The following is a 24,556-nucleotide window of genomic DNA, read 5'->3' on the forward strand; positions in this document are numbered from 1 at the left end:
ATTTGTTACTAGTCCTGAGCAATGAAAGAGAGCAGTGGCTTCAAAGAATCAGCCAGCTTTAGTAACTCTGAAACCTGCAGGCTTGAAGAACTTCTTTCCTTAAGCATGGGCCATCTGTGTGAGATTTTTTTTTTTACCTGGGAGAAAACTGAGCCTCTGCTTCCCTCAGTGTGCGTGTGTATGCGCAGCTCCTGTTAGCATTAATTGCCAAATTCATGAAGAAAGTACACCCTGAACTATTGTTTCAGAGGCAGCAGCACAGTGGATCCTACAGCTGTGTATTTGTAATTGTGCCACAGCGAAACAAGCCCTGGAGCACGCAAAGAGCCTTGGAGATTTCCCACCTCCCTGACAGCTCTTCTGACTAATTCAGCTGTGCTGGCAAGTCCTGCCAGTTAGCACATGCTATTTTCAGAATAAAGTGGATCCAGCACCAAGCAAGAGGCTCCAGTAGTGACGTTTCCCCTTTGTTGCAGAGAGGTGTATTTAACCCTTCTGCCATCTCTAATGGCCACTATGTGGGTGTGATGTGACAGAAAAGATCCTTTTGAATATTCACGAAACTTTGGCTTCTCTCTGCACAATTGTTCTCTCCTTAAATTCCGACTCCGGGAGTTTAAAATACAAATACCTCAAGGCCTGTTTTGTAGGAGTTCTTCCCTTTGTGTAAGCATGTCTGAGAATCTTGCTGGCCTGGGAAAATGGCCTGGTTTGATGTTTAATTTCCAGTTCTCTCTTCCTGCAGGGATCTCATTGCAGCTCCACCCCATCACCTCATCTACCCTCGCTCTGCCTTGGGCAGGGGTTTTTCTCCAGCCCCCTGGCTCTGCACAGTCAGCAACTGGGCAGAGAAAACTTCCCTGTCCCTTTTGTGATGTCCCAGTGAACACCTGGCTCCAGTGGCACCTTCCAGCCCTGTCCCGGGGTGGGTGGTTGAGGCCTCCCTTCCTTTGACAAGGCTCCAGAGGAGCTCGTGCTTTCTGCTCTTTCCCAGCTGGAACTTGATTACACTTGAATTTTATTGTGAAGGAAATACAATAATAACACAAAGAGTAAAGAATACCTGCAGGATTATTTTGTTTGGTTTTGCTTAAGATATGGAGTAAACAAAGAAGGCTTCTTCTTGAAATTCATTTATTCTATCGAAAAGAAATGAAAATATCCCTGCAGAAAAGTGCAGTAGACGTAATATTTTATGCATAAAGACTACTGGATTAACTTGAGTGACCAGTCTTGTGTTTTATGCAAAGCTTTTATGCATAAAAATTAATGCAGGTAAGAGCCATTACTCAAGTTTCGAGCCATTTTAACTGTGAGAGTATTCCTTTTTATTTGCTCTGGAGTCTCTGTATTCTTCTAAAACTGGAGATGATTCTAACTTATTCCTTTGGAGTTCACTGAAGGCTTGTCTGGTGCTCTGCAGCTCTCTAGGGACTGCTGTCTAAACATCTGCCAAGGTGGTCATTGGCTTCTTTTAAGCAGAGCAGCCTGAGAGCTTTGGGACAAGATGGAGCGAGGAAGTGAACGGACTGGGAATGTGGATTTCAGCAGCAGCATGGCCATCGTCCAGCACTGAAAGTTTGGTGAAAATTGAGTTGGTTGCTTTTCAAAAGTTGCCCGAACTTATTTTGTGTATTAGCCAAACAATTTTCCATTCTCTGGCTTTGTTGTCACAACCACCGAAACCATCTGTCTGCAAAGGAAGAATAATTACCCTGCAGGTGATATTCAGCATCAGAATGATCAGACTAAATGAGTCAGGTTTGGCAAAATTATAACTAACTAAAAACTGCATCTCCTGATGTCAAGTGTCAGAACGGTTTTAATGACGAGTATTTTCCTGCTTTAGCACATTTATAACCGAATCTTCAGTGAGTCCTAGAAGGAAATAAACCCTGTTTAATGTCTGTGAAAGTGAAAACAGAGGTGTTTTTCTTGAACTGTTTAAATATCTCCTTGTGTTAGTATTGCACTACTCAGCATAAAAGTCTAAATGGATTTCCTCAGCTAACAAAGTGAAACAGTCCATAATATGCCCCAGCTCCTGCAGCGCCAGCGCCAGATCGTGCCATTAGAAGGATGATAACTTACAGGAATCGCTGTAATTCAGTCGAACTTGAAATAAAAACTGTGGGAAATATGTTGCTTTGGGGGAGATGCAAATATACCGGCAATATTGATCTCAGTAGCATATGACGTTCGTGCTGCATTCCAATGTGACAGGACAAAACAGACAAAAATGAGGAGCTGGCTGCCTGTCACATGACTCAGCAGCCTTTTGGAAGCAGGGATGTTGCTTTGTGTCTCCTCCCGGTCCCTCTCCCCTCTTTCTGCCTAGGAAGGATTACCAAAGCAGAGCCTCCTGGGTTTCTGGCTGTTTGCTTTCCTAAGAGAAGTTTTGGATTTGTTTGTTTTGAATAAAAAGCTGTTCCTTGAGGCTAGGACGTAAAAGAGGTTTGGCAGTGAAAGAGCTTGTTATTTAGAGTGGATAATTCTTCTCTAAAACTGTAGTTCTTTTGAAAGATATGTAGGACCCTGTTCTTCTCTCCCCCTTAAATTTTTGCTTTCCCTTTTTTCTTTAGGAACTGCAACATTTTCATTCTTATATGACAAGAATGAGGCTTAAACCCAATATAACCATATGGTCTATATCAGAAAATGCTGAAACCTTAAGGATAGCTATATCTTAAGATCCTGGTTGACCTGGGGGGAAATATATAATCTGTAAGCAATTAACTGATGAATGTAGAATTCATCTAACTGGACAAACATATTCCTAAGCATCATTCTCTTATTTCATTTACCTTGGGCAGAATTTTACAAAAATAAAAGAAATTTCCTCTCTTTGGCTAAAGATAAACTTAACACTTGCTTTCAATGCAGAAGCTGTCACTGAAGGTGATTAAGCATGCCCTAATTTATTGTAGTTTACAAGGCAATGGCAAAAAAACACATGTATATATCATACCAATCCATATGGTGCTATGGAAGCATTTCTCTCCAGTAGTATATGTTTAGAAAATGTCTCTCTGTGCCAGTGCTTGAAGCAGTTTCAGAGTAAGCCTTTGACTAGTGCCATAAAGATCTTCTGTTCTTCTCAGTTAAAAAAATCCTGGAAACAGCTGCAGACCTGGAGCTGTGTCTGTGTCTTCGAGATCATTTCTAGGGCAGAGGCTCAGGTGCCTTGGTTTGGTTAGGCAGAGATGTCAGTGATTCCTGCAGTTGCTTGCAGTGCAGTCCGTGTATTTATTTCAGCAGGCAGAGGAGCTGTACCAGCCTCTGATCTCAAACCCAGAGCTGGTAACTGGGACTGACGGCACCCAAAGGGCCTTGGCAGGTGTGAACCTGCAGCCTCTCCCATTCACCATGGGGCAGGAAACCAGGACAACGCTGTGGAGGCAGCTCAGTGCTGAAAGGAACGCACAAGTTCGAGTATTTTCTCCCTTTTGTCACGTTTTCATAAATTTTTAAGCTCTTGCAGCTCTTTTAGGAGTGGCAGGAATTTCTCCTCACGTACCTGCTGTAGCTGTGTGACACCCCAAACTTGCACAGCAAGTCTTTATCGTTTTCATTCTGCTACCTGAATTTTGCATGTAAGGGTTTCTGTTAGAGAGGATTAGAAACCCTGAACCTTCTTTCCCCATTGCTAGAGTAGGATTGTGTGCAATTTCTTTCACAGTTCTGGCTACCAAGCTGTCGTCATCTCCCTCAGTGGTGTTTGTGTCTGTGGACGTGCTGCTGACACCATTTTGGTTTAGCTGTGCTGTGCCTCTTCTCCTTCTGTTCTCGTGCTGATCCAAGTCCCAGATTTTTCCTTAACAGGAAAGTGCATGTTATGTTTCTGTCACTGCAAATTCTCGTTTTAGTTGAATAATCCTGTTTTTAACTTTCCAATCCGTCATCACAAGGTATCCTAGCAGGATTTTGTTGTGAATGCCACGTGTGCAGATCTGTGCTTCATCGTCGCTCTTGACAATGTGTGCAGCCTCAGAAACCCACTGCCTGCAGATTCCAAGTGGGATACTGCCCAGGATAGGAAGAAGTGTGGCTCTTGGGGCAGGGGCAGCAGTGCAGGAGGCTGGTGCTCATATTTTTGGGTTATTTTTGGATAAGAAAGGGAAGTTAGACAAATTGCTGGGAGTGATAGTTGGTATGGCATGCAGGCAGATTTCAGTACAGACAGGTGGCTGTACTCAGCAGATACTGCCAGCAATAAGACTTTTATCCATATTTAATTTGCCTTAATGAACAGACTGGTTTGTATTCAAAACTGTTTTCACAGTACACAAAAATGGCAGGAGAAGAAATAATGCTTTGAGAAAAATTTAGGAGTAGCTGGTGAAAGACAGAAGTTTCATCTGTTTATTCAGGGTGGATCATTTTCCATCTGTGATTCCCAGAAACTTTTTCCTATCCATATTGTTTTGAGCAAATAAACCATGTACTTTTCTAACAATTCTAAAACTCTGACCTTCCATTTTTGTTCCCCTTTTCATCCCTTCAGTTCTGCAACGAAGTAGAACATTGTCCCCCATATGCCACATGAAGTTTTCAGTAAGTTTTTAATATTCTGTACAGAAAGGCAAGTTTGGATGTCTTTTTTTTTTGGGGGGGGGGGGGAGGGGAGAGAGTGGAGGGACTGGGACTGGGATTCTTTGATAAAAATGTCTCCTGAGACTCTTATCTTGTTCTGTAGAACATGCAGATAAATTATAGCTTTGAAGACACTGTAGTCTGGTAGAAGACAATTTATCTACTGGATGTATTAGCCCAGATCCTCGGCTAGTAATTATTTGGATGGAGCTAAAGAGATTTACACCAAGAATGTGTGTTGCTGCTGTGTGAAGGATATGGGTTGCAGGAACTGTGCCGAGACATTGGGAAAACAAGCATTGGGTATGCTGAAGAAGTTTAGCTTAGAAATGCAATTATATTTGTCCATATTTTTGTATGGAAATGATCTTTCAGAAGGATCAAGGTGTGTGAATAACAACTTAAGTCATTAAAGGATAAATCGTTAGGGCTGAGAAGGACTTCTGGAGATCATGTACTCCAACCCCCAAGGAAGACAATCTATAGGTTTTTTTTTTCCATTTTCTTTTTGCCTCTTTCATCTTTGAATGTTTTCTTTTGTTGCCAGTATGCACAGAGTGAAACTTTTTAAAATATATTCATCAGGAATACAGGAAAATGCACACTGAAGGGTGCTGGCTGTGAAGTGCTTCTGTTCTCTCTCAGCAGATCAGTGGGTTGAGGAAGGAACAGAAAGAACCAACATGCTTATACCTTGGAAATTTTCCAGGGTTGGAGACCTTGGGTCCTTGTTTACGTGCTGTGGCTATGCTCAAACCGAGTTTTGTGAAACTTCTTGGATCAAACTCCTTGTTGTGCGTGCATCCAATTCAGTGCCGCCTCTTGCGAACAGAGCTTTTGAAGTTCGTGTGGCCCCTGTTTGCAAACCAGGGCAGCTGAGAGTGCTCGAGCCAGTCTGCACACGCTGACTTTGGGATCTGGAGCTCTGTGAGCTCTCTGGAACTCACACACCACGGGACGCTCAGCTCCTTCTCTCTGCCAGAACAGCTGCCCCTGCCGGGCCTGCAGATGCTTGCTGTCAGAAGCAGGGGTGGGAGCTGTGCTGCTGCTCCTGCAGGGCAGCACATCTGCTCACAGCCAGAGCTCAGGCACCCGAGCAGAGCCTGTCTCTAGGACCTGGAGTCACCCAAGCAATTCTAGTGCAAAGTGTCTGAAGTGATTACAGCCTTAGAGGAGTTTCCAAATTAGAGAAACAGCAATCAGTGAGTTTTACTCAGTGTTAGCAAATAAGCATGGAGCGTGCAGAGTGTGGTTACCTGGGGAAATTCAGGGAGTTTTAATCCTCAGCTTGGAAATCAAAGCATTAGCACATAACTAGGGAAAGGTGATGGACCTTTTGTTTCCAAACACTGTAGCTCAGGCTTTCTGGCAATGTCCATGGGATTATGTTCATTCCTTCTGAAGCTGCAAATTGATTAAATTACATCAGTGAAAGGCCACTAATGACATGTTTTAGCTTGCTTTCTATTACAGCAGCATGTTACTCTTACATTTGGAATTTGAATGACACGGTGGCTGCTGTTCCAAGGAGCTCTTGGTCACGCACCATCCAGTGAAGCCTCTGACCACAGCTCTTAGAAAACAAAGGAGGGAAATCCTGCAAGTCCTGCTTCTTCTGCACTTTGCCAGTGATGGAATGAAACTGCTTTGTTCCAATTTTGTTTCATGGGTGTGTGGAAGTTTAACAGTGCTCTCTAGGTGTGGTGCTGAAACATCTTTTCCCAAAACTTTGTTCTGTTTCTTCTGAAAGTCTCAACACCCCCCATGTGTGTGTGTCACCGGACTCTGGGTTTGTGCACATTTAATCATTTATTCCCATCGATGGCAGCATGGATTCTCCTTTTTCTTCTCCCCATGTACAAAACCCCAAGCACACAGGGATGGATTGCTCTGGCTCACTGGGGACTCCTGTCACAAGCTCTCAGTAGAATTTCATCTGGTTTTATCCCTTGAGTTCTCTGCAGCTAAACTTTAAATCATAGTAGCTCTATGTGCTCCACTCCCACCCTGTCTCCCGAGCTATAGTGAGACTTTTTGACACCTCAGAAGAACTCTCTGTATCTTGCATCCTGTCCTTTCCCCATTTCCCTCTGCCATCACACTGCCTCTAATTATAGCTACACACTGGTGACTCCTTTCCCTGGGTGGCAGCAGCAACCCCTGTGGCTCAAATAAATGTCTTCCTTGTGGTACCCTCATCAACTTCAGGGACCTGAAGTATATACTGTGTATTTAGTGGATTGCTAAAATGCATTTATTAAATATTTCAGATAATCTGCTCTGAACTATAAAGTTAATGACAAAATATTTAAACAGCTACATGTTCATATAATTCCCTAGACTTTAAATAAGATTTAGGTGTTACTTAAAGCTGCACCTTCAAAATCCTTTTATCTCTAAAACTTGCATAATCAGGCCCAACTCAGTATTGTACCTAAATAGGTATAATTTACATTTTTGTCTTCCCATCTCAATATAAACCGCAATTATTTAGTTTCCTTTTTAGATAATCCCTAAAATGTGATTCACATCTCCTGTCTGCACTGCTATTGCCATTTAATTAAATTAGTTCTTAGAGCAGCCTCAGGTACCAGCACACTTATGCCTCAGTTCTGAGCGCTCTTCGCTGATTTCATCAGGTTTCTGGAGTCCCAGACCAGGTTTTCTGCGGAGTTTGTTTGCTGTGCAAGCACCATCAGTGCTCATTTCTGCTGGTGGCACTCTGCAGGGTAGTGAAGCATTTGGGAAAACTGGGCTGTAGCTGCTGGTGTGGAGCCATGCAGTCAATTCCAGGAGTCTATTTCCTCAAGTTCTCTCAAAGCTGGCGGATAAGGAGTCCCTTTGGCGTATGTAACAAGGCTCTAGATAGCTCTGAAGTGAAGTGAATACTTCTGAAAATCTCTGTTGGGGTCATGTCTTGCCGATGTGGATCACCAGCAATCTCAAAGCTAGAATTGGAACAACAAGAGAAAGAAATGGCCTATGAAACAAATTTTGAGAATAAATTACAAAAAAATGGCCTTCTTCAAAGCTGTTGAGGTTAAGTATCAGATCATTTTGCTAGTCAACTGTGGACTTGTGTGTGTAATTTGAAATGCAATTATACAAGTTCAGAATTTGATACAATTTTTTTCAGCATCAGTTTTCACAGTGGGGGTAAAATTGAAAGCTATGAACCAGAGCCCCTGAAAATTGGCTTCTCATAGGAGCTTCAGACTGCAATTTCTCCTGTTTGGCTAGTCTGGCAACACAGTCATCCCTAAATAAACTGCACTTCTTTTTAGCCATGTGAGTGATTGTCCTGGTAGTAGTAAAGTTGTGATTTATTTCCTTGAGGAATTTCTTTGTAACTGTTCCTTTCTGTGCGGTTCTTGAAGGACATATTTCACATAAACCAGCTTTACTCTGTTAAGCAACAGAGTCACTGGGAACCAAGGCTCCAGAAATCCTGTAGGATCCTCCCACTCGGTATTGCCTGGCAAGCCAATTAGCTTGATATTTTTATCTCTAACCTGATTTGGATTAATTGTAAATTACTATTTTATGATTCTGTTTTCTGTGATAAATGCCCTACTCAATTATTATTAGATCTGCTCCTAGGACAGCTGAATCTTCTATCTATGCCATACCTTGTGGCTTTGCCATCTAAGGAGGATACAGAAGCTCCTCATCCTACTTCACTGATTCTTGATTTTGGCCCAGAGCACAGGGGAATGTGTTCACTCTGTGAGACAGGCAGGATCTTCTAGCACACCTTTCACTGTGGTGAAAGTACCATCGTGTGTGTAATTTCATGTCAGCTGTCTAGTGTGTGTCAAGATGTCTTCAAAGCAAAGCCCAATGCTCTACACCGTATTTAGAAAGTTTGAGCTGTTTCACGTTGTATTCCAAAACAGTGTTCTCTGCTTTTTACTTGATTTCTTGTTTTAATCTCAGGGTCTACCAGGAGATAACATTCATTATAAAGCTTGACCTGCGGTTTTCTACCACAGAGTGCATCTACCTTCAACGCAATTTTGAAGTAAATATGTCAGTCCTTCCCACTTACTGCACCTAGCCTCATATCACTGAGTGGTGTCCCAGAGCACACAGATTCAATTCCTCCTGGTTAAACTTAAACTAGAATATGCAGTCCAGAAAGACCTGTGGATGTGCACTCCAGGAACACCTGTGGATGCCCATTAAGCAGTTGGAGAATGTCAGTTGCTGGTCCACACCAGGGCTTAAGCAAAGCGATGCACATTGCAGGGTCTGTGTCCTCGGCACCAAGGGCTTTGCTGTGCCGGAGTTCCTCAGTTCTCAGGAACACTGAGCTGATGGGGATGTGAATGTTGAACACAAAGGAGAGCCATGGTCTGAGGGGCTCCTGCTTGCCCCAGTTGTGGGAAGTTCATTGGAGGAGCAGGATCAGAGGCTAAAAGCTCAGCTATTATTGTCTGCCTGTTCCCCATTTCTGTTCTGCTGTGCTCAGGAACTGAGGCTCTTGGCAGCTGTTCCAGCTGTGCTGAGTGAGAGTCGTGCTCCTCCACCTTGGCTCAGATCAGTCCCTGCATCTGAAGACCCAGAGCAGGGGGCATGGACAGGAGAGGCACAGGAGCAATTTGCAGTCTGACTTTGCAGGGTGTGCCCAGGCTGAAATCTCTCTCTAGTTACAGCTCCAGGAATCATTAGAGTCACACTCAAATGAAGGACCCCTGAGGAAGGATGGACTACATTGGAACCACAGGTACTTCCCAAACCCGCTGCTTCCCTGCAAACCTTGGCTGACTCGCTCCATAGAACTACTGTCAGAAAATGCAAGATTCGTCTACCCAGATTTAATCCTCTGCATCTGACTGAGTTTTTCTCACTCCAGGGCTGTGACAAGCACAAGCAATTCTTTTCCACAGGCAGCCGAGTTCATGGAGTTGTGTATTAAAAATCTCATGCAAAAGTGAGCTTGATGCTCCTTTGGCATTTTAATCAAGGCCTTTGCTACAGCAAATGTTTAGCACCGTAAGTAATTGGTAGAGACTGCTGACATGATAAAATTGTGGCAGGTTCAGCCTAATCTGAAAAAAATCCCTGAGAACATAAATTGCATGAGCTGACCCAGTGAATCATCAGAGAAGCAAGGCATAATCCAAATGTTGTGCGCAGCAAGTAGAAATACGCCTGGCATGTTTCAGAAGGCCAACACTGGGTAGAAACAGAACTGGCTGCTCAAAGTGGAGTATTTCCAGGTTTACCATGAGAGCTGTTCCACAGACACCCCCTTGGTCTGTTTGTGAATATCCCTTTGGCTACTGGGACCAGTATGCAGATGGCAAAATACCGTGACTGCTTTTAGTTTCCCAAAGTCACTTTGGTATTGAAAGAGCAGAAAGTCATGATCTTATTGGAAAAATTCTGAACATCTGAGTCAGAGCCACTTGGTAATTGAGTCAAGGCTTGTATGATTCAAGAGCCGTACGTGTTTAGAAAAGTTGTTAGAAATTATAGTGTTAGAAGCCCTTTTCTCTAAGCGAAAAGAAGCTTGAGGACACTGGGGACTGATGGCAGTTAGAGAGGAAAGAACAAGTTTGAAGACAGCCAGATAACAAAACAAAAATAAGTAATATCAAGTAGATATAATTTGATTTGTGTATTTTAAAAACTGCCAATACCTGTGAATTCCAGTGGTCAGTATTGACCATCTTTCTGACACCCTGTTTGCCAAGCCATCATTTCTGGGATTTATTGAGCCATTCCAAATCTCTGGGCAGATTCAAGCAGCTGCATTTCTTAATGAACACCTGAAGCTCTAGGTCTCTCTTTAATACCACGTTGAGAAGGCGCTGCCCACTGAGACCAAGGGATGTCCCAGTGGGAGTTGTCATGTCTGTAGCATCTTTCGGTTTTATTAAGCCTTGGAGGAAGTTTTGAGCTGCAAAAATAAGGGAAGTGACAGGATCCTAACAGCTATTTTTTTTCCCTGGCTCTGGAAATGCCAAAGCATTGTTTTGTGGTGATCTTTTGTATCGTTAGGCTGTTCCAGGCAATAAATGATAAGTCTTCTCTCCTTTAACTCATGCACAAATAGAATTCTTTATGGAAAATGATGCAAAAACTGCTTCTAATTTTTTAGAAATGTCTGTTTCATAACATAGCACTTACTGATAGAAAACCTCCATAGTGTAGAGGTAGCCTCTAGTGAGGTAATTTTAAAATAATACCTCTATGTGCTAGTATATTCATAGAAATATATTTTTATTTTCAATAATTAAAATAAATCTTTGTTAGAATCACCTACTTAATAATTTGTTCTATAGAAAGTAGTAACAGTAACTTCCCTTGAAAGGAAGGATCTGAGGACTTCCCCAAAGAATTACAAGACTGCCCTTCACGCTGAGCTAATGGATGTTTCTCCCAGTGACAGCCAACCTAGGTGAAAGGCTGAAGAAATTAAGAACCTTTACATCTTCCCATAAGTTGTGCTGCTTATTCCCATGGTTAGCAGACTGCAGCTATTCCGGTCTGAACACTTCATCAGCCTTGAGCCTTAGAATGCCTCTGCCAGATTTGAAGAGCAATCAGAAAAGTCCTTGTGCATGCACTTACAGACACGATCATATCAGACCTTACACTTCTCTTTGACAGAGCTAAAGAGATGGATCGCTTTAAATATCTGTATTTGGAGGGGGTTTTTTTTGTTTCCCAGGTCTCAAATGAAATTCTTTTGGCTCTTTTTCCTGAACATTTTCTGTTTTCTGAAGGGTGGATATCGGAAGTCGGCACAGTATGCTGCAAAGAGAGAGGGATGCAAAACTTTGTGGTGGGATTGAGTTCATGCAAATCAGCTAGAGGGAAATGTTTCCTGTGGGGTTTTTATATTCTTTTCTTCTGTTAGAGCTGGGATTAATGCTTGGGAGATGCAGTTTCGTGTTCGGACTCAGATGTTTATTAATTCTTATCTATGTTACACTCTCAAAAGTTGTGAGTTCTTGCTAACAAAGTAGAAAATGGTTCTGTCTCTATCTCTTTCCAAGGTCTTTTAAGCCCAAATTGTCCAATAATGAAATGACACCTAAATTATTTTCGCTTTTAACCCAATAACCAACCGCCCGTGGTCCGCAATGTGGATTTTTCTACCCAATTAAAAAAAGTCACCCAAACCCATGAAGAGGAAGGTGGAATAAGAGGGACTAAGCCTACAGCCTAAATCCTCCATCTTGATTTATATATATTACTATATGCTAAAGCCTTCAACTCTAAGTTTTCCACCCTGTGCTATCACACGCTTCTATTCAAACTCCACACCCACAATCTCAGTGCTATCAGTCAACTTTTCCAAGGCCTCAGGTCACATGCAGCGTTTTCCTTATAGTCAGTGCCTGCCAGCACAGAAAGCCGAAAATTCTCAGCTTCCAGGGTTCCAACAGTTTCCTCTTCCTCTGAATCCACCTGAGCTCCGTGTGGCTCTCACTGGGGCTTAGAGCACTGTGGGGTTTGTGGCGCTCAGTTCTGGAGCTGATCAGGCTCAGATTGCTTCATTCCAGTCGTGTGGCCTGAGCTGCTGCTGGTGGCAGCAGTGAAATCTCCAGGGCGTTGTATTAATCTCTATTAGATCAGGAATGCCCAGGACACTCATCAATGGGATTTTAGCAATGACAATTACCATTATGTTTTTCAGTGTTATAATACTCCTGTGCCAAAAACACTTCAGCAAACACATTTAGATGACATTTAGTGGGAAGCCTCCTATGATTCATATTTGTTGTAAATATATATTTTTTTAATATTTCAGCAAATAATCCTAGAGAAATTAGACATCTGTGGATTGTGAAGGTCTGAATTGGTGGAAATAATTTCCTGGAATTTATCAGATGTCTCACAGCTTTGGAATGCAAAGCTCCCTCTGTAGGATCCATCACTATTTTATAGCTTGCTTGAGTGAATCACATAGCCTTGATTGCCCACTGAATCAAGTGGCTGCAATTCCCATAAACGTGTATTTAGAATAAAACAGAAAAATGGGACTTCTTCGTTTCAGGTAGCTCACCCTGTTTATGTTTGTAAGCAGCCTCACTGTACAGATTTCTTGTCATCCACTCTGATTTTATAGGATCTCTTCTAGTATAGTATTTGTAATATTTGAAAAAAAAATTGCAACAGCTCTTGGCTACGATCAGAAGATGGTTTATTGGCTTCAGCATTATTTCCTAATATTGTGCTAAATTTCTCCAGAAGTGTCTATAAGAGGGTATTGTTTGCATCAGTCATGTTCTGTGTTCGGGAAGAACAAGGCAGCTCCCACACAAGCTCCTTAATGTTCATTCTGGGTTCATTCAGAGTTTTGGCTCCTGGGCCTAATCTCTGTCTGGTTACAGCAGCAAAAAGGCAGGTTATATTACTTCTTGTCTGCTTTTATCACCGTTACATGACATGTAATTACTCCTCTCTCCAAAGGAAAATGGTGATAAATGTATTTAGTAAAAAAATAGGGGAAAATGCTTTGGATAAAATATTTATTTTATTACAGCAGCAATCTAATAGAAGGCAGAGTTTTTACTGCAAAACAAGATCTTGTTTTGGACATTGGACTGGTAATGATCTACCAGCAACTCTGTCTTCTGATCATTGTTCAGCAGCTTGGTTGTTGCTTGGATCACTTGTTCTTCCATTTAAATGGAAGTATTGAATCTGTCTCATTTTAAGACTGGAAAGTGAAGGTGAAATACATTACAAATTTCTGATTTCCGGACAGGGCATGAAGGCATCAGATATTTTAGCATTTGGAGCCATGGAGTGGCTGTTCCCAGTTGTGTTGAACTCTTCAACATTTACCTCCTTCCCGTGAATCTTTTCATGGTTTTTCATTAACACCAAAGGGTGTTAATTTGCCATGCAGCACATGAAGCTGCCTCACACCCTGCAGAAAACTGTAAAAGAAGGGGATTTTATTTTCTAGATTACTTTTAAGATCTGCCTCATTTTCCTTGTAATGTTCTCCCATTTTTTGCCTTTAAAAACAAATCAGGTGTGAAAATTCTTTTTATTTTATTGTCCTTTCCTTGATATAGTTCAGATTGATTTCTGGAAGTTCTGACTTTCTCCCTTCATATTTTACAGTTGTAAGTTGTACCTGCCTCTCTCCAATTCATACCTTTTAAAAGTCCTTTTAGGATTTTCATTTGCACTTTTAACCTCCTTCGGAGTGGTTGTTCCTTTGGAGCCCAGTTTCACTGAAATCTCTTTGTTGGTACTCACACTTTAGAAATAGTAATCTGTTTACAAATCAAATATATTCTAAACCTTCACGTTTCAATTTCAAAAGTTTTTCAGCCCAATTGTTTTCAGTGAACAGTTACCACAGTTACCCAAAAAGTCTTCTGAAGTCAAGGCTGAGCCCAATGTTTGTTTGCCATTCTGTTTGATGTAAACTGAATCATCTTCTGTGCGTTTGCTCCAAGGTTGTTTGGTCAGCTCTTCTTGTGGAGATCCCAAAGGCACCACAGTGGTATCGCTTCATGAGAACTGCCTAAATGTTTTGGAAGGAAAGGTGGCAGCTGTGAGTGCTACCAGCAACAGGAACATTTATTTTCCCCTTGCTGTCCAGAGAGTTAATTCCTACCCTGACACAATTTCTAGAACCAATAAAGCTGAAGCGCTTTCTCGTTAAATCCAGTGTTAGAATGCTCTTGAAAATTTTGAGCAAACTCATTTGTTTGCTCATTATTCTCCAAAATTATTTCATCTCAGACAAATTCTGTTTTGTCCATGCTGCTCACATTTTTATTCTCTTTGTTTCATAACAGAAGTAAATCTATATTTCTGCACTTTATTTCAGTAATTTATTTTTATCACTTTTCATTATCATTTTCCTTAGAAGTTTTCATCAGGTTATTTTAAATGATGCATTAGACATGCACGTTAATTATTAGCCATTCAGACAGCAATCTCACACACAACAGTAAAATATTTCCCAATCTTCCTAAATATTATTTATTTTTCTTTTTATTAGTTATTTTTCTTTTTATTAGTTATATTTTTATACTCTTCAGGGAAAAACTGTATTGCATAATTCCAACTATAAAACGTTATATTTGTGTAATAAATTCCAGTCATTGCCTATTGCTGTGCACTGGTAGTGATTTTAATAACATTATTTCTTCAGTGGCTTTTGCACCCAAAAATGTGTCCATTTTTTCCCCTCAAAGTAACCTGAGTTTATCTAATAAAAGGCACTTACATTTTTTCATATTTGTGGTGGAATGAGCAGTTTGCAAACTGCAACAATTAACATGAGTTCCGAATAAACTTGCAAGGAGCAGTGAATTTCTTTCAGCGGGTGAAGAACAGATTTTACCAGCTTGCAATGGAATTAGCATTAATGGAAGATTACCTGGATCCTCGAAATCCTGCCCTCAGCTCGTCCAGACAGCAGCTTGGAATCTTCACTCTGTGCTGAGTCTGGAGGGTGACAGGGAGCAGCTGTCCTGCTTCAGCCCAAGCTGACATGGCCAAGCACCCCGAGAACAACCCAGCATTTTGAACTGCACTGGGGAATGAGAGGTGCACCAGAGGCCAAAAGCTTTCATATTTATAGGAAAAGGTAAAAGTTGCATCAGAATCTGCGCTCTTCTAATTCTAAACAGTAACACATTTGTAGCAGTGTGTGCTGAGTGTAAACTCTTGGAGACCAGCGGGGAGAAAAAATGAATTATTAAAAATTGTCTGAATTTTATCTTCATAATCTGAGCAGGTTCAATTAGTTGAGAGATCTGTTTGCAGTCTATGTTTGCACTTTGCTTGCCAGGCATGTTATTTCTATATTGATTTCTGGGTTTAATACTGCTAAATAAATATGTAAGGTTGTTCCCTCTCTGTAGGACAGTTTCAGTGGCCGTAGTCAGTCAGTCCAAAACCTGGTGGTCTTCCACCTGATGGTGGATAATTAATGAATCATATATAAAAATATTTTTTTTAACTGAATCTATCCTTTAGTCTGTATCACGTTGTAGGTAAAAGTGTGTAAAAAACAGCTTTTGCAGACTCTTCTCCAGGCCTTCCCTTCCCTTTGAAGGAATTAAGGGATTTAAAAATGTCTGCAAACTTCCACTTTTGTGGCTGAAAGAGTACCTGGGTCATAGCTGGTCTCCGAGGGATCATTTTAAACTGCTTTCCTTGGTCTTTTTCCTGTGTGTGAGACCCTGTGCCTGTCATTGAGTGCTTTCTAATGTGAATGTACTTCCCTCTTTTAGTGGCCTGCCCTCAGAGGGAATGTTTCTAGGAGGGCTTTTGGGGACAGCTCTGCACTCCTGCTCCTGCCAGCTATGTTGATTTGTGTTGCTATTTGTTTGATATGTTAACAGAACATAAAGAATTGCAATCTGATTGCACGGCTCTGTGGAAGGCTCAGGACACTTTCTTGCCTTTGCACAAAGCAATCTTAGATGGCAATTTTTCCCCATGTGGATACCGCCCACCTAATTGAGGCTGGTGCTCCTGCTGGCTGATTCAATCACCTGATTCAGTCACTTCAAGACATCAGGACATCCCTTGCTGGTTTTCAGGAAGGTGCCTCCCAGGAATGAGCTGTCAGTGTGTCCTTACTGTTGGGCTGTACCTGGGGCTGCTTGCTGGGCTGGGGGGACCTGAATCCGTGTCCTTTTGGCACGGTGAGCAGCTCTCAGAACTGTACCCATTGTACTGCTCAAGTGTCAGGAGGCATTAAGGAAAAGGGAATACTCAACACCGTTGAGAAGATGTGTGAGTGTCATTCCCCTGCTTCTCAGCAGAAGACACCACTTGGGTGTATTTGAGAGCTCTTGGCCCGTTGTGAGGTAGTACATTATGGCAGGAGAGTGAATCTGTGTGATTATTGATTACTTCTTTGTGGGGGCAGCTGAGGTGTTCGGGCTTTTCTTATTTAGATGAATCAGCTGCTGGTCACTGTGTGCTGATTCACTCCCAGAGCTGGATGTGTGAGTATTTGGATGGATTTACAGTAACTTCATCCTCTTTACTCAGGGACGTGCCAGTCTGCAGAATTGCTACAACTGACTCATTGTTCTGCTGTGTCAGGTAACAAAATATTCTGCTTTCTTTTATTCTGCTCAAGAAGACTTGGTTTCATTACATAGGTCAAAGCTCATAAAATAAATTCCTGTCAGATTTCCCCCCCAGTTAACCTAAGTGACACGTGTGGGTGTCTTTGGATGTCATTGTATTGAGGCATGCCTGACACAAAATTTCAAGTCTGCTTTATAGAAGACTGAAGTGTTTTTGGCATGCTGGGAACACTTATAGAATATACCTCTCAAATGCTGGAATACAGTAATGCCTTTCACAAGGATATATTTCAAATTAATTTTGGAATATCAAGCTTATGTGAACACTTGAACACTTAACTGTCAACTACTTGTCACTCTGGGCACATGAAACGAGGAGTTGGAAACCTGATTTGGCTCTCTGTCAAACTAACGGCAGTTCAATTGTTCCCATCGTAACAAAATTAAATTTTTAAAAAAATATTTGTAATATTTATATACTATAAAAACACACCATTTGTTTTACTATAAAAATGTACTGCTTGTTTTGACTGTACATATGTGCAAAATAATGGTTTTATCTAACTAAAAGTCATCAAAATAATTTTACAGATAAACACATAGAATGTTTACTTTTCAGATATAAATATGTGATTAATATGGTCAGTAAAATAGTAGGAGATGTTAAACAGTGTTCCTTGGGTATTGAGCATCTTGCCAGGACTGTGCGTTTCTGTAATTGTCAGCTGAGCAGCAGAGCTGTGCCCACAGCTACACTGTGTGCCCCAGCATTCCCATAAGGGAAAATGGGATGAACCCAGATAGGTCCGGCATGATTTCAAGTTACCCATCTCAGTAGTTCTAAATTCCGGTTTCACCAATTGATTATGTTACTGCTGCTTTTATCTCCAGATCACGAGGCGCTCCCTGCAGAGGGACCCGGCCGGAGCCCACGCTGCTCCCTGTCCCCGGCGCTGGCAGGGCTGGCTCCCTGGAAGATGCCGAGCGCGGGGGCAGGAGAGGCTCTCCCCGCTCTGCCGGAGCGCGGAGGGAGCTCGGCTGCAGATCTCCGAGCTCCAGCACCAGGGACAGCGGGCGAGGAGCCGAGCGGCCGCAGCGGCGGGGCAGGCGGCGGTGCCTTGGCTAAAGCAGCCCGGCGCGGTTGAAGCCCCGGAGGCCGCCGGGGCTGCCGTGGCACAGAGCGGCCTTGCGGGGAGGGACGGCACGGGAGGGACACGGCGTTCCTGCCCTGCCCCTCGGCCCGGCCCAGCCCGACACCTGTGTCACCCCTCGCACAGCACCGCGCACGCGAACGGCAGCGCACAGCTCCGGAACGCTCAGCCCCGCGTCCCTGGAGATGTGTTAGATGCTGCGTGCAAACCAGGGTTCTGCTGCCCCTGAAACAAAGCCGGAGCATCAGAGAGAGCGCTTTAAAATCCCCAGCCAAAGCCTGCCCCCCCTGGTAGGGATTTGGCTGAGGGCTGGTTGTGTGATAGCTCAAGTCACTTAATCAGCCTCTGGAATGGCAACATGCTCTTTTCCATGACTGATGGAACCACTTCTCTGATGTTGTCTTTCAATAGTATAAATATCTCAGCATGAAAGAGATCTCTTTCACGGCAATAAATACATAAATGATAAGAAATGCATAAGGTCAGAGATGAAATGCAAAAAAAAAAAAAAACAAGACCAGAAAAATCGTACTCACAAGGAGAGTTCACAAATGCTTCTGAACTCCCATTTCACAAAATAAGACAGGAGTTAATTATTACTTGTGGTAGGGTTTCTTATATCCTGAACATTAAAAGAAATTAATAGGAAAAGGTATAAATTGCACCAACAGTGCTAATTAACATTCTATGATTTCTCACCCTTTTAATAGGTAATTTGCTGTAGTGAGAGCATTAAGGATAAGTGAGAATGAAGCTGCAATAGTATTTTCCTTAAATTTCTTAATTATTCATGGTACAAGAAGTTTTAAATTTTTTTTAAACTAATTGAAGGGCAAAATACTGTTTCTTTAGTACCAGGAAAATAATTTTTCAGCATGATCTGTGATTTTTTTTATATAAATAAAGGTCCATCCGACTAAATAATTACCACCTGCATTATAAATTTTTGGCAGTCATATTTGACATATTGGTATTAAGGTATTAGTCAGTCCATTCTCTACTTTTGTGCTGAAAAAAAATCATTATTATTCTCCTGATTTAATCCAGATACCTTCTATGCAAGCAACATAAAGATTTAGGTGCTGGCACAACCACACTGATCTATGCTTGCTTTCTGCAAGTCCTGGTTTTTTCTGGTTTTATAATTTGTTTTCAAGCAATGTTACAAATAGAGTGAAAGTAACTTTTAATAGTATATTTGTAACTGTTGTGTAAAATTGGCTGTAGTGGCCATTTTTATGGGGACTTCTATCGGGAGGCTTAACCCCACGTCTCTAACGTTCTGGAAGGATGTGAAAACACCTCTTTTTCTGCCCCCCATGACTTCAGATTACCTTTGCTCTGAGGAAGACAACACCAAAAACAGGGGAAGTGCTGGAATATTTTGTGCTGACTTCCATTTTGCATGAAAGAAAAATGCTGGAATGGAAGACCAGAACTATTGGAATTGAGATGTTCCCAGGATTACCAGAAAGTTGTGTTTGCTGCATCTCACATGGTGAAGTGAAATGTGTGCTGGTTGCTGTTGGTCATGAGCTCCTTCTTCAGGCACTCAGTAAGGAATAAATGATGGAGTGACAGCAGAAAGCTGGGAATGCTGCTGCAATATGGAGTTCTGTTTTCCTTTCCTGCCATTCTAAGTAATGTTGAGGGCTGGGAGCAGATTTGTTTAGAAGGAACTCCTGAATTAAAAATTCGTGAAGAATCTTAAGATAATGGACTTTAACATCCTCCCCAGTCCTGAGCACTAATCAGAAATCATCCCAATTAAACAATAATTAGGTGTGTGAAATTGTGGGCACAAACACTGTGATGCCTTGGAGAGAAAATCTGTCATTTGCTGCATTTAGATTCCTAAGTTTCTGGTGTGATCCCTCATAAGCGAGAAATCCATGAGATGGCCTTTTGCCATAGGACAAAAAATAGAATATTGGTTTGTACATCAAAACCTGAGGCCTCCTGCTTAAGAGTTTTAGAAGGTGACTTCACCAAAGGAAGAACAGCTCAGTTTTTGGGACACAAGAATCCCTATTTTGAGGCATAAAGTAGAAACACTTGGTGCTTCAAAAGGACCTGTGAGGTCATCACAGATGATGATAGAGTGGATTTTCTTTGCATCTCTTTGTCTCTCCCTGCAAGGTGAGGAGTCTATAATTTAAAGGGAAAGTCAAGATGTTCCGTGGCTTAATTCATCTTAACAACAGGGGAAGAAAATGAACTTTAAAGAAACAAAAAGTCAGAACCTCAAGTGTAGAAAAGGAGGGAATATAATCACATAACTTGTCTGATCTGTCACAGGGAACTGAAATTCATCCCTGATTTTTCTTCTGATCGCAAGGGTCCTGGGCCATCTTACTGAAAGAGAGGCTTGAAGTAATAACGGAAGTTACCAGCGACCAAAGGCCTGAGAATGGGGGGAAAGGATAAAGTGTGGGGCTGCACTTACCTGAAAAAGAGGGCAGGAGAGTGATATGTTCTGTGGTACCTTGAGGCTGGGATAACTGAGAGAAAGCTGCTTTGCAGGGAGGTGTAAGAATCTCTCTGCTTTCTGCACTCTGACCTTCCATTGTCCCTTGCAGAGCGTTTGAAAGGATTGTGCAGTTCCCTTGATCTATTTAAGAGAAAGAAACTGTGTCAAATCTCTCCAATCCCAAGCCAGCTGTCTTTCAGATCACATCTATATTATGGCAAGACAGGACAATATAGGATGAACTCTCGAATGTATTTTAATTAACACTGTGTTAAACGTTGCTGGCTGCTCTGTTTGGATAAGGACAACTGTGTTTGCAGTAGCAGAACCATAAGCAACTCACAATGCCTCTGGCAGGACAGCTCCTGAACACAGTGGACATTAAGTAACTTTAGACAGTGTTTTTGAGAGATTAGTGCTTTTCTGCTGACTTGACTTGTTCTTTTAAACAAGGTCTTGAAGCTTGTATTTGCCTTTATTTCAATACAGTGCAACACAGGAGTTACGTGACAGAACAACATCTCAAAAACTTCTGCACGGGAAGGCCCCTTTTCTCTGAAAACCATTAATTTTGGGGATCCACAATGCCTACCATCAGCTGAAGCTCTTCTCATAGGAGCTCTGACACTTACATCAGATTTAAAAATTTGGTTTGATTGCTGATGCCAATTAAAAAAACTTTTCAACAAAGCCTTAACTAGAAGTAGGCTTTGAATTCCAAATACGTGGTGTGTTTTCAACGTGCAAACTTTATAAGGGAAAATGAAAACAGTTCCAGAAGAAAGAAAATATTAAAACCTTGGGGCAATAACCTTGAGAATTTCTGTTTCTGCTTGCTACAGTACTTTTGTGCTTTTCCTGTGCTTTCCACAGTAGTATGAGTATTGAAGCTGGCAGGAGTGAGCTCTGTTAAGAGAGAGAAGAGACAGCAGAAACAGTTGTTCTGCAGCAGTCACTGTTTGCTTTGGTCTCTCCTTTGCACGTGGGCAATCCTGAATTCCAGCTTGGTGCCTGGGAGATTTGTGGCTCTGCCTCCGTGGGAGGATGAGATGTTTCTTCCTTGCTGCACTTAAGCTAAGAGTGCTTACTAAAGCAATCAGTTTTTCTGTGGAGGTGATAGGAGCCTCATTAAAGGGGTGAATGCAGAGATCAGAGGAACAGGTGTAAATATATTTGGTAACTTTAATTTAGGCAAACTTGTATTCCACTGACTCTACAGCTAAGTACATTGACTTCTTTTTTTCTTGAAGTCATGTGGGTCATATGGTCATCTACTGACTCTCTCTCTGAAAATAGGTACCACCAGCAGAGGTGCAGAAAAGAGGCAGGAATAAACATGCAATAATATGTGTTGTGTTTCAAATACAGGTAATCTGCCATCAGTGTGAGTGTCCCTGCTAAGGTTGGCATTTTTATGTCCATGATCATACATATGGCCTTTAAATAAAGTGCTTTCTGTATGCAATGAGGTCCTTGCAGGTCCTATTCTCTCCAGCTATTTTGGTGTCTTCCTCAGAGTTTATCTAACCTTAGAAGGTTCTCACTTGCCTTCCCAAGTTCACCTTCATTCCCAGTTTACTTTAAGGGAAGAGTCTACTCAGACATAGTTGTAGTTTGGAAAAAAAATCTGCTGTGTTTTTTCTTAAGCAAGAAAAGTATCAGTTTAAGTACTGGTCAGCTTGGGAGCAAGAAGAATCCTCGAGGGGCTGAGACTGGGAAATAAAGAGCCTGGAAGAATTAACCAGTTCCTGTCACTGCAGAGGTTTTCTGCTCCCAAAATACTAGGAAGAGGTGCAAAGGTATTTATTATTGACATATACAGAGATAAAAACCAAAACCAGTTTCTCAAACGCTGGAGCAGCCTATCTCCAACAGATGCAACTCAATGACTTTGTCATGCTTTGTCCCTTCAAAAAGCTATTTCTGCATGCTGTGGGAGTGCATCAGGAAGGGAAGGAACGGAGCTATTGTAAATACAAATGCCTAAATGTGAATATGAATTAAGGTAGGATAGAGCAAGTTGTTTTTTCTAAATGAATAATGTACAAGCACACTTACTCCTTGGCCACTTGCTGTTTGCTCTCCACACAGGAAAACAAAACCCGACATCCCAAAACCAAACCAAAACCCAAACAGAAACCTGGCCCTGCTCCGTGGGGAAACAGTAGTTGCACATGTAAAAAAAAAAAAATAAATAATGAAGGTTTCCACAGCAACCCAAGTTCTGTAGTGCAAATTGATGACTTTCATTCTGTTTTATTATATAATCAGAGAACAGATATTCTATTAAAAGTGTTGGGTACATCTGAAGTTATATTGTTAAAAAGTTTAGTGCGATCCTAAAACTTCACATCAAGCAAGTTGTTTACAACGGTTTCCGAAAAGGATGTATAAAAAGTGGTTTTTTTCCCTAAGCTTTGGGGAGGCTGTGACCGGGGCAAGGGCGCTGCTCCCTCAGAGTACTGCAGTCAGTTGCAGGAAAACTTTTGTATAACTTATTTCAGCTTTTCCTTTGCTGTGAAGAATTCAAATTCAGTTTTTATGGAAGGAAGTGGAAGCTGAACATAAGAGATGAAATCTCTAAAGAGATTTAGAGACCGTTTCCCGTTTTGGGTACGTGCTCATTGTGGAAACTGCGAATTTCGCCAGCTCTTTAGAAGCTCTGGAGATTAATAATACTGACAAGGAAATTAAACACGGTATCGGCCAAATTTTGATCTCAGCGCGGGCGGTGCCTGCGTTGGCGCTGCCAGGGGTAGATGAGCGCGGCCGTGGGGCTCGGGGCAATGGCGGGCACAGGCCGGGCCGTGTCACGGCCAGCCCGGGGCGCCGGGCGGGGGTCGGGCCGGCGCCGCCGCTGACCAGCACGGCCGGGCTGGGTGCTGCACTGCGGGCCGGCCTCCCGGGAGGGCTGGGGCCGGCAGGTGCGGCGGGGACGGGATGGAACGGGATGGGACGGGATGGAGCCGGGGCCGGGGACAGCGCCGTGAGGGCGTCCCGGGACCGGCCGCTCCCCTCGCCGCCCTCAGAGGCCGCGCGCCGCCGCCCCCGCGCCTCGCGCCCGCGCGCGCCTCGTGCGGCCGCGCGGGGAGGGGAGGGGAGGGGAGGGGAGGGGGGCGGCGCGAGGCGCGCGTGCGCGGCAGGTCCGCCGGGAGCGCGGGGGGGGCGCGGCAGCCCCGAGTCCTTCAGGCGGCGGCGGCGGCGGGAGCGGCGACTTGGGAGGAGGAGGAGGAGGAGGAGGACGGCGGCGGGAACGACGAGGAGGGGGCCCGGGGCCGCAGAACTCCGCGGAGCCGCGGCGTCGGCAGGGCCGGAGCCCGCGAGGGCCGCGCGAGGAGAGGCGCCGGGCCGGCGACGAGCGGCCGCGGAGGGGAGCGGCGCGGCGGCCGGTGCTGCCCGGGCGGCCGGGCGGGCGGGGGGCGACCTCCCCCCGCCCCCCGGCGGCGGCGAAGCGACCCCCGAGCGCAGCCCCGGCCGGAGCGTGGGGCGGGGGCTGCCGGCGCGGCGCCCCCGCTGAGCGCGGGGGGAGGAGAAGCCGCCCCCGCTCGATGAGCGGCGCCCGCCCGCCCGCCGCGCTCTGCCCGGGGACCGGCGGCCGCGGCCGAGCCATCCAGCAGCATGTGGAGTCCCACGGAGGAGGAGAAATACGGCGTGGGTAGGTGCTGCCGCATCCCCGCTCTCCCCGCCGGAGCCCGGGGGCTGCGCTGCGCGCGTGGGGGGGCGGCAGTTCCCCTCCCCCGGAGCCGGCGGTGATCGCGGCGCTGCCCCTCAGGTGCAGCCGGGGGCGGGATGGGGGCAGCGCTGCCCGCGGGGCTGTGGGGGCTGCCGGCGGTGCCTCCCCTGCCCTGCCCTGCCCTGCCCGCACCGCTGGACGTGCTCTGCGTTTGCCTCAGGTCGCGTTATTTCCCCCGGCGCCGCCGCGGCCAGGCGAGAGACAAGCGGGAGTTCGGGGGCCCGCGCTGGGGTCGGGATCGCACAAATAATCAGAAAACGAGTCGCTGAGCCCTTAATCTACTTAAGCGCGCGGTTCCCTTTTCCCTGCGTTTCCATCTGCGGAGCGGGGCGGTGTGCGGATGGAGTTGGGAAGGGGCCGGCGGCGCCGCGGTGTCTTTAGGGGGCGTCGGTGCTGCACCTGCCCGGGCGCGGGGCCCGGCGGGCGGCCGGGCCGGGGGCTGCGGCGGGGCCGGGGCCGCTGTGCCCGCGGGCTGCGCTGCCTTCTCCTTGCTTTGGTAAATCACATTTTACAGTCCTCTGGCAGCGTGGTTGCTCTAATCTGAGGCATCCCCGTTGGCGGCTTTGGTTTGTTGTTT

The 24,556-nt window shown here is 44.2% G+C and overlaps 1 protein-coding gene across 4 annotated transcripts in view; it reads left to right on the forward strand.

The window, feature by feature from the left end:
- Window positions 1-23,471: 23,471 nt before the first annotated feature.
- The window catches only part of DOCK3 (dedicator of cytokinesis 3), a 184,611-nt gene continuing 183,526 nt past the window's right edge, over window positions 23,472-24,556 (forward strand). For all 4 annotated transcript variants that reach the window (XM_066195815.1, XM_066195814.1, XM_066195818.1 and 1 more), the window contains exon 1: window positions 23,472-23,901. In XM_066195815.1, the coding sequence (XP_066051912.1) occupies window positions 23,865-23,901 (37 nt within the window). In that variant the 5' untranslated portion in view covers window positions 23,472-23,864. The remainder of the gene's footprint in view (window positions 23,902-24,556) is intronic.

Source organism: Chamaea fasciata, unplaced genomic scaffold (genome assembly GCF_029207755.1).
Source record: "Chamaea fasciata isolate MVZ Bird 193981 ecotype frontalis unplaced genomic scaffold, bChaFas1.0.hap1 SCAF_13, whole genome shotgun sequence".
In the NCBI taxonomy this organism is placed as follows: Eukaryota; Metazoa; Chordata; class Aves; order Passeriformes; family Sylviidae; genus Chamaea; species Chamaea fasciata.